This window comes from Balearica regulorum, chromosome 7 (assembly GCF_011004875.1).
Source record: "Balearica regulorum gibbericeps isolate bBalReg1 chromosome 7, bBalReg1.pri, whole genome shotgun sequence".
Classification (NCBI taxonomy): Eukaryota; Metazoa; Chordata; class Aves; order Gruiformes; family Gruidae; genus Balearica; species Balearica regulorum.
In genome coordinates this window covers 36,659,307-36,673,093 of record NC_046190.1, presented here as the reverse complement: position 1 = coordinate 36,673,093, position 13,787 = coordinate 36,659,307, and the positions used below count along the sequence as shown (strand labels likewise).

The window sequence follows — 13,787 nt, the reverse complement described above, 5'->3', positions numbered from 1 at the left end:
AACCGGACACCACAAAAGACTGGTATGTATATCCATATGCACTCCCGGGCTGGGGCTGGATTCTCCTCTCGCTAATGTTGCGATAGATCAGCAGGGACGAATAAATCTTGCGTGTGAGACGGAAAATTAAAGCTTTGAATGACTCAGGTTTTTTTAGGGAGAAGGCAAGGGTTTGGCCATGCAGGAAAAGGAGCAGAGCATCCTTCAGGGCATCCCCTGTTTGAGTTTCCTATCCCTGCAAGATCCACAAAGGTACATTAAGAGAAGCGAGAGCGTACTTTCCCAGGGCACGCCAGAGAAACCAGCTCTTCTGCCGCGGCTTTCGCTTGATTTTCCTTGACGCGGTTGACTGAAGAGGAAGAAAAGGGCAGAGGCTGTATAAAGCACAAGTATGATGGGCTGACATTTTAAAATCATTTTGAAACAATTCTCCAAAATAAGCATATTGAGGAAGATAAATGGTGAATTTTAAACAAAAAAAAAAAAAAGAAAATCCAGGCCATGGAATTTTGTCGCATAAAGCTGCATCAGAGACTTGCACTGGGATATCGCATGTGCCCATGCGTGTGCAGGTGCAATACATGAATCATCCGTAGCATATATATGCATATGACAGGCACGCGCACTATAAATATGATCTACACGGCAAGGAACTGTAAAGGGGAATTGACGGCGCTTGAGTATTCTCTCCCAAAAGTGCCAGCTGCCAGTCGGGCTGAATTAGATTTCACAGGGGTTTTTGCAATACATGGAATTCACCAGCAAATTACCCTTAAAGAGGGAAAATCAATCATTTGGAGCAGAGATAAGCTGAAGGCGAGGCAGCCTCGGATTGATCCCGTCTGTGCAGGCGTGTGTGGAATTCAGCAGATAACCTGGGGAGAGCAGGGAAGGAGAAAACTCCCCGGGGAGCGGGCAAGGATTGCTGCTTAGGACGGACAGAAAGAGGGGAGAAAAGGGCTGTCGCCGTGGGGAGGAGGATCCAAAAGGCTGCGGAGCATTTTGCTCCAGGCATCCCGCATCACCTGCGACCCCAGCGAGGTCCTTAGGGATGCAGGGGACGAGCGCCCATGGCCAGTGAGCCTTCGAATGGGTCACCGATGGTGTCGTGCTTGGGTGCTGGGTGAGCAATGGGTGCTGGGAGCAAGCAATGGGTGCTGGGAGCCTGAACTGGCTGGCTGGGCAGCAGGAGAGAGGTGGGCAACTCCGGAGGGGCTATTCAGAGCACTGGAGTTAAATGTCTTGAAGTGGGTGGAGAGAATAACCCTCTTTATGCCTTGTGTTTTCAAAGGCAGGATTAAGCATTATTTGTCTCTGACTAGCTAGAACCAGGCATAAGGTAGCCAAGCTGTACAAAGAGGCACTAATTGCTTTTTTAAAAAAAAAAAACCACTTTTTTTTTTCCCCCTTCCTCCTCCACCCCTCCTGAACTCTTAGCACTTTCCTTTCTTTGCAAGCTCGCCAGAATGAGGGATATTAAACGCTCCTTGGCTTTTTGTAGGTAATAGCCCATGTCTAGAAAGTGCCTGGGAGGAAAGCTGGAGTTGCGCTGGATTTTGTGCTTCAGAAAGGCAGGGCGCTCCGTTTTGGAAAAGCGAGCCCCGCCTGAGCTCGGGTAGGGGGAACCGACAGGAGCTCTGTCCCCAGTCAGCGTGAAGAGAAGAACACTGAGGATCCCAGGCTGCTTTTCCCAAATCCAGCTCCCTTTGTGCTGAAAATGATTCCAGGCCACCTAGGCACCTCAGTGATTTCAGCGAGTGGTGTCCTTGAGGAAGTGTTGGTTCCTTCTCTGGGGTTTGGGGTTATTTTTTTTTAAAGTTTGAGTTTTTGTGTAGCCATTGGTAAGTGATGCTAAATACTTGCTTTGACTGGTGGAAGGCTGAGTAATTTCCGAAGCTTTTCCAGGTGCGCTCCCATGAGGAAGGGGCTGGGCGGGAGCGATGGATGAAGCCAGTGGGTGATGTTGGGTGAAAAAGCAAGGGTGAAGGTTATGATCCATCCTCAGTCGAAGCTGGAACAGCTGATGTGGCTGCTCCTGGCCTCCCCATGTGGGAAGGGGGTTCCCTGATTCATGGTGAACCATGCCCTCTGACTGCGTCTTACAGGTTGGGAGAGCAAAATTTTGGCCATGATTCATAGCGGGTGCGTGAGCAGGTCCCACACGGTGTCTGGGACTTCTGGAGGGACACACGTACCCACCTCCTGGCATCTCACAGCCTCACGCCTGAGCTTTTGCCCTTGCCTGCCGGTCCGCACTGTGCTAGCTGTGCCCAGGGATAGGCTCCCCTCTGCTCCAGCCCCCTTAAATCTGAAGATGGGGGTTGCGCACGTGGGGCTTGCAAACCGGTCCATCACAAACTGGTTAAATACGACGCATCTGAGGTAGGTCAGTCAGCGGTTGCTTTTTTGGAAGCCAGATATCGGCATGAGGTTGATGCTGGCATTGTGGCAGCAGGGACACGATACGGCTGCTATTACATGCTCCGAGGAATACGCACATGAAGAACGAAGTAATGATTATGCCCAACTGCAGCTACGATTGTCTTTTAGCTGAATTGACATGAAATTTCCATCAGTTGCGGCGCTGGTTACGGCTGGGAGGAGGTTTGATTGCCGGGAAGGAGGCAGCAGGCAGCAGCCTCGAGCCACGGCGAGCGCTGGCCCTGTGCGCTGGCACGGGATGAGACGAGCTGGGAAACATGCGGCCGTGTCCCGGCTTTGTGCGAGAGTGAACTTCCCTCCGAAGCCCATTTCTTTATGGCTCAATTTGTTTCGGATGGAGGGTGCGTGCGGACGGGTTTATTATTGTAGGGTTGCTAAGCTTTGGCAGGCTGCTTGTTAATTTATGCCTCTAAAGGAAGGCAAAGGAGCCGGTTTGTTTGCAGTGATGCGAAAAACCTCGAGTGGTACAGGAGCCAGTGGGAAAGGGGTTGGAGGGGGGAAACGAGCAGGTAAAGCACGTCACGCACCGATAGCACACCCGTGCATCCCGTGCCCATCCTTCGGCACCGCGAAGAGATGACGCTCGGCCGTGAGCCCACCACCGCACGCCAGGACCTTTGCGAGCCTGGGGAGACAGCGCTTGTTTTTCTTCTTCACGAACACGTTTCAGATCTGTCGTTTGCTCTGGGTGGCGGGAGCAGGTAGGAAGGGGTGAGGAAAGTGTAAGCAGCTCCCTGTGGCTTCCTGCGGAGCGGGGAGGGGGGGTACTAGCTGTGAGCCGGGCTGAGCCAGCCCCTTCTGCTGGGCAGCTGATAACAATTTGAATATTCAGATTTGCTTTCAGCCATCCGCAGGGGGCTCGCAGGCTCCGGGATCTAGGAGCAAGGAAAGCAGCATGGGGGCAGAAACAAAAAAATAAATAGCCGAATAAATACATAAATGGCAACTCGCAGCAGCCTTCCCGAGAGGCAGATGTATTCCCCTTCTCCAGACCTCACATGGGGAGACTGAGGCACTCAAGGGGTTGGTAATTAGGGATGGTGGGTATCTGGAGGCTGATCTCCTTCCCCAGCTGGAGGGGAATTAATCCACCCGGCTCTCTTCCCGCAAACACTTGGATTGCTTTTGATGTTTCAACTTTTATCTCGTGCCTCCAACAAACTCACTCCTCTCCGGCTTCCAAGAAAATCCTTCGCGTCTCGCTGCCACGAAAGGTGCTTTCGTGTACTGTGGGGAGAGCACCGGGCCCCCAGAGAGAAACCGAAGGCTCGGCAGCAGAGCTGGGCAGAAATTCCTCAATGAAATGGCTTTTTGTCGCTGGTGGAAAATGGTGGTTTGCTATAAATTGGCATCCTAAGGCTAGGGTGTGAAATAACGGCTTGGGGAGTGATGCTCTCTCCTGCCATCCTCCGCATCCTCTACGCCCTCCCAGGCTCTGTACCGGCGTCGGGGAGCATCCCTCGCCCGTGCTGGCATTGGCATTTCCCAGTTTGCCAGCAAAACAGCTTGCGGAAGGAGCTAAGTCTGCCCCGAGACGCGTCCCTTTTGTTTCCTCTGTAGGGCTGTTGGCTCCCCATCGCCCCTCTGCTGAGCCTTGCTGGGCTCCTGGGGCAGTGGGTGCCCTCGGGGCTCGCTTCTGTGGCTCCGTGGGTGCTCTCGGGGCTTGCTCCTGCCGTGTGGCTCTGCCGGAGATGCTCAGCTTGCCCCCCGCTCCGCCAGCCACCAAGGGGCTGCCGGGGGGTGCGGGGAGGAGGAGGGCAAGCAGGGATTGTGTTCGTGTCGCCGGCTCTGGGTGGTCACGCTTAGCCAGCTTTTGCTATTAGTGCCCCTTCGTGCATTTAATTGGTCCCTTTTTCTGATAGGAGGGAGGTCATTCGGGGAAAATTGGAAATTCGGCTCTGGCAGCTTCTGAACTTGCTTTTCATGTGCTCTGCTGGGCCGTGCTTTGGGAAGGGGTGCTGTGCCCGGCGCAAGGGCCCTGAAATGCTGCTGCCGGTATGTCGGTGGTCCTGCTGCTTTGCCGGCCAGGTCTTGGGAGAGGAGGAGTTTTCCAGTTCCCAGCTGGTTTAGTGGAAAGAGCCCTCTGCCTGGGAGAGGCACCCGTGCTGTGCCCCCCAGCACGAGGTGATGAGACACCGGCGTGCGATACTGTGCGTGGATCTCTAAACAGTAAAAGGGATTTTCCCTCCAGCCGTGTGCTGTGCAGGTTTATCCCAGGGATACGTTCCTTTCATGTGCACATAGATTTCGTATAAAACGGGTGCACGTGAAAAGAAGATTTATAGAAATCATACGCGTTGTACACGTATAATAAAACACAACAAAGAGTGCTTAAGGTCAGTGCCGAAGTGTATGACTCAGTTAACCAAATGCCAGCAGAGAAACGCTCCCCTGCCTCTCCGGCACCTGCACGGTATTCATTTTTACGCATCCGAAGGTGGAGGGCTGCATCCAAGCTGCTGGCGCAGGCAGGTCTGTGCCCAATGCACAGGCTCTGTGGTCGGGTCAGTGCTTTTGTCCTGCGCTCGCCCCCAGGCTCGTCCCGGGTGCCCGCAGCCTTACCCAGCGGCTGCGCCAGGTCCCTCCTCCTTTGTCACTGTCAGCCTTCCTCTCTCCCTTCCCAGGGACCCAACAGCGTGTTTGAGGTTTACCTGGTGGGCAACAACTCCAACCACTTCATCATCTCGCCGACCTCCATCCAGGGGAAGGCGGACATCCGCGTCCGCGTGGCAGTGCCGCTGGACTTTGAGACCATTCCTCGCTACAAATTTTCGGTAGGGCTGCACCCCTGTGCGTGTTTTTGAGAGTCACCTAAGAGTGACCGTTAACCAAGTTTCTGTCTTCCTCTCTCTAATCCACACTATGAAACTCTGGAGCATTACAAAATGGCCCAAAAAATGGAAATATAATAAAGAAAAGAAGGAGGTAGGGAAGAGATTTGCTCTGTGCCTTCTCTCTTTCCAACATCCAAAGGCTGAGCTGCAAGAGCTTCAGCAGAGCGCGTTCCCCCTCGCTATGTCACAGGGCTGTAAAAGCTTTATAGAGCATAAAACTTTGTTTTAAGTGCACCACAGCTCTCCTCAGCCTCTTGCTTTGTCCCACTCTCTGCCTGAGCTGTAAATTCACAAGGAAGGCAAAGGAGGCTCACACCACGCCAGCCGTGTTAGTCCTGGCAGAGGAGCTTTTTCATACCGCTGGTGGAGAAAGATGAGCAAAAGCCTTCCTACCCTTGCTCCAGGCTGCGGTGGGGGGGGCAGGTCCTGATTCCCCAGTTTTCCAGGTGAAGGCTGGGGCTGTTCGGGGCAGGTGGTGCAGGGTGTTTGGCTCGCCCAAGGGCTGAGGTCACCCAGAGCTGAGCAGCTCCCAAGGGAGAAGGGAGGGGCTTTTTCTATTTTTTTGAGCATTCATGCTTTGGTGGTTAGCACTGAGCTGGCTCATCTGGTGAGGGATCTCAGGAGAGCGTTGTTTTCTCCATTGAAGAAGAATAGATAACTCTCCCAAGCTTCGCAAACGGTGTCTCCAACTGTCTCCTTCATTTCAGCTCTTTGCAAATGAGAGCGTCCCAGACCACGTTGGCTTCGCCCGTGTGAAGATTAACCTCATCAACGAGAACGACAACCGCCCCGTTTTCAGCAAGGCCCTGTACAACGTCAGCCTCTTTGAGAACACCACGGTGGGCACCACCGTCCTCCAGGTCCACGTGAGTAGGAGCATCCTGACTCTCTTTGCCATGTCCTTGGCGCGCATGTGGCTCCGCAATGCCTGTCACCAAGAGATGGTGGGCTGGGGAGCCTGGTAAGGGAGCGGTGGGAGATGCTGGCGATGGCGTATAGCCCTCCCATGGGCTTTTGGAGCAGATTTTGGAGCTTTGACCTTTCCTCATCTCTGGAGATGTGTGTGTGGTTCCCACCACGCCGGGAGCTCAAGGAGAGTCCTGCACTGAAAGGTCTCATCTGCAGACAGCAGTTTCTCCTGCAGATACTGGTCATGGCGGTCATGGCCTTGCCTCTCCCTCCTCCTCTCTGCATGGGATCCACTAAGTATTTCAGTTGCGTACATGGCTTGTGTCCCGTCGTGTATTCCCTGCTTCTCTCTTGCCTTACTTCTTATGAGAACAGATGCTCTGGTACCTAATGAACTTGGTCGCTTCATCAGTGAGAGTGAACGCCCAACATTTATCTTTCAATGTGAGTTTTAGAACTGCCCTGTTTGGAAACAGCTGAGGTCAACTGAACCAACAAAAGGGTGAAGGAGGGAGAAAAGAGGGGCACGACTGTATTTAGCAGAGTGTGGTGTTAAACGGCTGGCAGCAGAACGGTGGTGCGGCAGACAGGTGGTGACGATAGCGGGGCATTTCCATAGAGCTTGTCCCTCCTTCCTGGGTTGGCGTGAGCACCCAAAATCCCTGGTGAGTTTTCCCGGGGCAGGAGGGTGATGACGGTCTATGTCGGTGCCATTGTGGGGCACAGCAAGAACCAGAACAAACGCTGTGCTGAAAAACAATCTAAATAGGAAGCAAAGCTCATCTGGGATGGGAAATATCAAAGAGGGGAGCATCAAACCTCCACTCTGCTCTCGTGACAAGACAGACATGGAGCTGTTGGAGCAAGTCCAGAGGAGGCCACAAAGTTGATCAGAGGGCTGGAGCATCTCTGCTATGGAGACAGGCTGAGAGAGTTGGGGTTGTTCAGCCTGGAGAAGAGAAGGCTCCGGGGAGACCTTAGAGCCCCTTCCAGTCCCTGAAGGCGCTACAGAAAAGCTGGAGAGGGGCTGGTGACAAGGGCAGGGAGGGACAGGCCAAGGGGAATGGCCTGAAGCTGCAGGAGGGGAGATGGAGATGGGATGTGAGGCAGAAATCCTTCCCTGTGAGGGTGCTGAGGCCCTGGCACAGGTTGCCCAGAGAAGCTGTGGCTGCCCCTGGCTCCCTGGCAGTGTTCAAGGCCAGGTTGGATGGGGCTTTGGGCAACCTGGGCTAGTGGAGGGTGTCCCTGCCCATGGCAGGGGTGGCACTGGATGGGCTGTGAGGTCCCTTCCAACCCAAGCCAGTCTGGGATTCTATGAAAACCCCTGCTAAGCTTTGGGTGCGTTACTCTGTTACTGTTAGTCGTAGAAGAATTTGCTGCCTCCCTGGACCTCACCTTGCCCCCGGTCACCCACCCACGCAGACGTGCCGATCCAGCGAATAAAAGCCCTGACAAAAGGGTTGGGTGTATGCGCCTGTGCGTAAGTGTGTTTACTCTACAAACAGATGGTGTGAAACTGTATAGAGCCCCTGAGCTGTTCCCATCTGACAGTTATTAATATTTCAAGCAGATGTTTAGCTAGTCAGGCCGTCAGACACTAAACAATGAGATTGTTACTGCGTCTCCTCTTTCCCCAACTTCCAGCTATGCCAGCATTTCGGAGCGAACGCAAAATGCCAGGAGTTGAATCTTCTATGATAAATCAGAATGGATGCAATTAGCGCTGAAATCCAGATTGCCCTCCCAGCTGATCCCAGACTTTTAACAACCCTCGTAAAGTACCGGCTCCTCCTGCTGCTGCCGCTCACCTTTGAGACGCAGCCCTCTGCTCGCTTCCACGGCGCTGCCCGTCTGCGCCGTGCCTCTCAAACTGTCCCACGTGCCGCACACAAAAGGGACCGGGGCAAGGACACCACCGCTGAACGCCTGCTTTCCTTGCTGTTAAATTCCTCCGCTTGTTTTTTATTCCTTCTTTTCTGCTTGGCTGGGAGCTCTTTATGGCTATTCCCCCACAGGGGGAAGCCACCTGGAGTGCCCAGTTCTTTGGTGGCCACTCGATGACGTCCCCATGAAAGGGGACTCTCGTTGGCTCCCCCCTTGCTCGGTGCTGCAAAATGCCCCTTTGTGCAAAGAAGTGCAGGTTTTGCACCGTGCATTTTGAGGGGCAATGGGTTTCCAGGGCGCTAAAGGCAAATCAGGAGGTTTATGAGATCGGGATGAACAGGGGAGCGCGTGGGCTGGGCAAGCGGTCGCCGAAGGATGGCAGGAGGCTTCCCACCAGCCGTTGCCAGAGGTGGCCAAGCACAGCTGGCAGGGCAGAGCAGTGTCTGCAGCTCTTTCCCGGTAGGGAGGCGAGCAGCTAAAACCATGAGGGGCCGAGACAATGGGAGATCGCTGATCTTCTGCCCAGCCTGACGTCCTGGGGAAGGAGGAGAAGTTACTCCTAGCAGCCCAGAAGACCCCGGGCTGGTTGCCCATCTTCCAGCAGGCGCTTACCCGCTTGCCCCCCTTGGCTGTGTGTGGTCGGGTGGATGTAGGCGAGGGGAAGGGGTTTTCTTTGCGACCTGGGAAGAGCAGTGAGCCTGCCCTGCGGAGCAAGCACGCTTTTCCTTTCCCCGCTGCCCTCTGCTTGGCAAGCTGAAAATGGAAAGGGGGGGGGGGGGGGGAAAGAGCAAGCAGACTTCATTTGCAGTGACAAATGGCCATTCGTCTCCTCAGCATTTCAGCTCCTAATGTCAGTGACAGCAGAGAAACATTGCCTGTTACACGTATAAATCAACTGTAAAACAACCCGAAGTGCAGGCAGCCAGCGGGGACCCGGAGCCGCTGCCTGCTTTCCGCTCTCTGCCTCTTTCCCTTTGCCCACATGTGCGTGGGCTCGGACGCTCGCCCCTCCGGCTTCCTGCGCAAACCTCGGTTACTCCCCTGCGACGGCACAGCCTCGTCCGCCCTCAAAGATTTTGCTTGTCTGCTCTTTGTTCTCTATTTCTCATTCCTTCCGTCTTCCTGTCTGTCCGTTCATCCATCCATCCAGCTGTTTAATTCTGTCGGTGAAACGCATTTATCATACAGATTCAGGTAGTCATTTGCTTGCACAAGAACATCTGGAGAGTCCACACTTCGCAGGAACGGCGCCTGCCGCGTGCCGGGAGCCTGCAATACGCCCAAAGGCGGCCTCTTCTCCTTTGTCCGCGCTCTTTGTCCGTGTGATAAGCGCCTTAGGCCAGAGATTGCTTGTGGGTCTGCTTTTATGGTGACCAGCGTGAAGGGGTCCTTACTCCAGTCAAAGCTTCCAGGGTGCCCCGTAACATAAATCATTGCAGTTTGGAGTTACGCACGCGTTGCGACCCAGCGGCTGAGCGGAGGGGAGAGCGGGCTGTTAAGGGCTCTGCAGTTGTTAGCGACCTCTCCCCATGCAAACTTCTCTCCTCCCTTGCTGTGAGCCCTGCTGTGCTGGGGAAAGCCGGGCTGGAGAAGCTCGGAGCCCTTCTGCAAGGCTTGGGTGAAGCTGGGAGGTGACCAGAGCTCAGCCTGAAGATATGGGCAAGTTCTGCCCCAGCTACCAACAGATATTGAAATATTATTTTTTTTTTCTGAAACAACTGGCCATGAAGCCTTTTAATAACATAACAGAAAAGGTCAGAGAAAGAATTTCACACTTCTTGAACAAGCAGGCAGCCGGTATAACTTCATGCCTTCCAGGAACGAGAGGGACCGAGAACATACACTGCACCCTAAATTATCTGGGGCTCTGACACCCCCAGCCAAGTGGTGCCTGGGCAGCTGGTGGCTTTCGATGGGTGCTGGCTTTCCTGACAGCGGGGAGCAGGCTGGAAGGCTGTGCCCTGGAGAGGCACGCTGGGCAAGGGTGCTGGCGCCGACACGGGGCGGCATGCGATAGGAATCCCAGGGGAAGGACAGCACTAGGGTGGATGAACGGTCGTTCTTCTGCCGTAGCCATGACCAGTGTCTGCGGTGGCATTAGCAAACATCTTCTGAAGCAAATTCCAACAACTGGTTTTCTCCTGGGGGGAAGAGGAAGGTATCTCCAGCCCTGTCTTTCCTAGGTGAGAAGTTCAGTAGCTGGAGAAGAGGATGAGTTGTTAGACTAGAGACATGTCCGCAGATCTCAGACCAGATGGAGGATAAATACGTTCCAGGGAGGGACAAATCGATAGGCAGACGAAGGAGGGAAAAGATAAAAGGGCATGGTCCGACATCCACACTACTGTCTTACAGTGTCAGTACAAGCCTTGCAGAAAGCAAGGTCTGGCACGAATGGTGACGTTCCCAGGGCAAATCCTCTCTGCGGGGAGAAAAGCAATTGCGTGGGAGCAGGGAGTGAGGTGGGAAACCCAGAAGGAACGCCCTCTGCTTTGGGACAAAGTGCTGGGCAGGGGATGATCTGCTGGGGAGGAGCTGGTGGGGCCAGTCCCTCTGCCTAGTCCTGTTTGTGTCCAGAGGCAGCAGAAGCCCTCAGGTCCATGCCCTGGTGCTTCTGCTACTCTCCATCCCGCTCCAAGCTGCCTCATTGCTGGCAACAGGGAGTAGTACCTCCGCTTTGCAAGCCCTCGTGGAGCACATCAGCTGAGACAGGAGCAGAAAGAAAAGACTCGGGGTCCCACGCCCGGCGGCTGTGAAGAGGGCCGATGCTGCTCAGGTCTCTGCTCCTTCCTTCCACAGGCGTGGAGGGTTTGAAAGTGGCCCCCCGGGCTCACATCCCGTTAGCTGTGGTGGGACTGGGAATACCCCATGAGGAGCGAGCTCTTCTGTGACTTGGGCAGGGGAGAGGCATTGGCACTAGATGGAGCTTTCAGCTGGGAAACTTTTTGGGGTAGAAGAAGCTATGAAAACATGGCCATGGGGTTCAGCCCAGCATCCCCTCCCGGCCTTTCGGTGATGCACTGGGGCTGTGGCACCAGCCGCGCTCCTCGCGTGCCTTTGAGGATGCTTGGCTGGGAAGAGCAGGGAAGGTGTGAGCGTGCGTTCACGCCTGTCGCACTGAGCTTGTGGCCTGCCCGCGTCCTGCCACCTTGCCAGGCTACAGGGTCCGAGTGTCGTGATGGGTGGAGTGGAGATTGCAGTGCCTCTTCAAAACTGCCTTTGGATGCTGCTGCTTTGACAGCCGCTGCCACGAGCTGGGGTCAGCGTGGTGCCGGCTTCCACAAAAGCCCAAGACCTGCGTGGTGGCGTAAAGTGCGTGCCTCGCTCTCCATCACTGATGTATTTGCTAGACTTGGAGGAATGGAGAAGGAGGCTAAGACGACCCAGTGGGAGGTAAGAATTAAGGGGCGGGAGGTCTCCTTAAGCTCCTCGTATCCTACAGATCTGCATAGCGAAGTCCTCCTGAAAAGCTCTGATAACCAAAATCATTAAAGCCCAAACAAACCAAGAGTAACTTGTTTTTAACACGACAATGCGTTTGATTTGCCTTGAAGGGTCTGGAGAAAAATGGTTCTCCGGGGAAGTGTGGAAAGTAATCCTAGCTCCGTGATCCCTCCTCTCTGCCTTATTTGCCCCGGCGTGGCTTGGCTGCGATCAGTCACCGCGGGCTCCGTCAGCCGGCTGCGGCAGGGGCGGGCTGGGGAGGCTGCTGCGTGGCCTCAGCCCAGGCTCCCTGGCAAAGGGCTGGGATGAAGGGGGGAGACCCGGAGGGGTTTCCAGGGAGCGCAGTTACCCGCTGCAACACCTTCATCCCCCACACGAGCGTCCCCCAGCAGAGGCGTTAGCCCCTGCGGTTCCCGCTGCGCTCCTGCCAGCCCTTCCTTACTCAGGCCAGGTCAGACGAGTCGGCTGCCCGTTCAGGCACCTCTCTCAGGCCAGCCATGCTTTAAAAATAACATTAACGCTTGGTTGGTTGTGTAGAGATTTGTCCCGAATCCTTGCCGAGTTAGTGACTGCCTTCTCCTGGGGACCTTACCCGCCCACACCCTTCCGAGGTTATGCTCTTTGCCTTGCCTTGGTGTCCTCCTTACCCAGCAATACCTCTGCTCGGGGATGCTGCTGGGGTTTCTCCCCAGGACAGCCACCCTCAAGGAGTCTGAAGGGGATGCTGAGATTTCCCAGAGCCTTGAAATGTTCCCCACACACATGACATTTTCCAGTAATCCCACTGGTGTGCTTTCCAGTTATCTTTTGCAGAGCCTCAGGAATACTCTGAGCATCTTCAGCAGTCCGCAGAGCTCAGATCATAAACCGCGGTGCCAGATTCAACCATCAGGCATCGATTTCAGCGTGGGAAGGATTTTCTGTAGCTTTATGGTACGCAGCAAGGCAGGTAGAATAAGCACCGTGTTCCCTCGGGGCTTAGTAATCTGAATCCGTAAAACAGTCTTGTAAGACACACCGCTTTCCCTTTTTCCCTGAGTTTCGGATTATGATTTTCAGATTATTTTACAGAGAGGGGGAAGAGGAGGTCCCTCTGTCTTTTTTGCAGAATGCATTGGCCTATGTATTATTTTATATGTATATATATATTCTGGTTCACATTCCTGAGTAGTCCCTTTCTGTTGCGCTCCGTGGGTTCTCCCCTCCCTGATCATCGTCCCCGACACATCCATTTACCTGGATTCTCGTCCTCTCCCTCTCTGCCACTTCACTTCCTCGGGAGAAGCCTTGTTAGTAAGAGCCAAATGAAGTAAATGCGCTAATTAACCTTCCATTACTCTCCTCATTAAGGCAACCTTTAATTTGGTTGGCAAAGTTTCTCTCCTTTCCCACCCAGCTGTCAGTTTTCTTGTGCTTCTTCGATCTCTCTTTGGCCTCGCATCGGGGATGGGAAAATCGATCCCAGCCTGATTTTCTTTCCCCTTCTTTCCAGCCAGCTGTAAACGCCAGTCAACAAGAAAGTAATAATGTAGTTTTCCCACCCTGGGAAGGAGACTTGCAGACATCAATAAGCACCTATTTAAAATGCAAATCACTTTCTCAATCAGCCGTCAGTCTGCCGCTGGCGCAAGTTTGGCGGGGGCACGGGGATGCCGCGGTCCATGGGCTCCAGCATCCCGGCCCGGAGCTTTGCGGCGGTCCCGGTGCGGCTTTGGGGTTGCATCCCTCTGGGTTTGTCCGACTCCCAAGTGCACGTGGCCAGCACGGTTGGGATGGGGCTTTGCTTGCAAACCTGGGTTTTTTTCTCTGGTCGCCTGTGCAGCCTTCAGGTCTCACCCTACCCTGCGTCCCTCCATCCCTTCGCTCAAGGGCGCCCGCTGTCCCCTAACGTCTGCGTAGCTGCCGCTATCTTTTGTTTCTTGATGATCTCCAAAGCTTTTCTTTGGAAAAGTGAATGCAAGGGACCAAAATAGTCCAGGAGCAGCCTTGAGGGAAAGCCTGTGTCGCTCCAGATTTTGGGGAAGTTGCACGGAGTAAGGAACGTAGCCAGTCGGAGCGGGGAGCGAGGTGGGGAAATACCTCGCAATTCAATGGATGGCTGAAAAGGCTTCCAGGGATAGGCATCTTCGCAGCTTCTGCAGGGAATCAGGTGGGAGATAAACCATCCCCCGTCCTATCTGTGGTGCCTTGGGGTGCTCTCCTAGCCTTAGGACCGGAGAGTGGTGTAGCACATCATCTCACGGGGCATCGGTGGGCAGTAGAGCAGCGCGGGGG

At 54.4% G+C, this 13,787-nt stretch overlaps 1 protein-coding gene across 1 annotated transcript in view; it reads left to right on the top strand.

The window, feature by feature from the left end:
* Window positions 1–13,787, top strand: part of CDH23 (cadherin related 23) — a 207,754-nt gene that overhangs the window by 121,123 nt on the left and 72,844 nt on the right. The window contains exons 12-13 of the mRNA XM_075758935.1: window positions 5,067–5,216; window positions 5,984–6,142. Of these exons, the coding sequence (XP_075615050.1) occupies window positions 5,067–5,216; window positions 5,984–6,142 (309 nt within the window). The remainder of the gene's footprint in view (window positions 1–5,066; window positions 5,217–5,983; window positions 6,143–13,787) is intronic.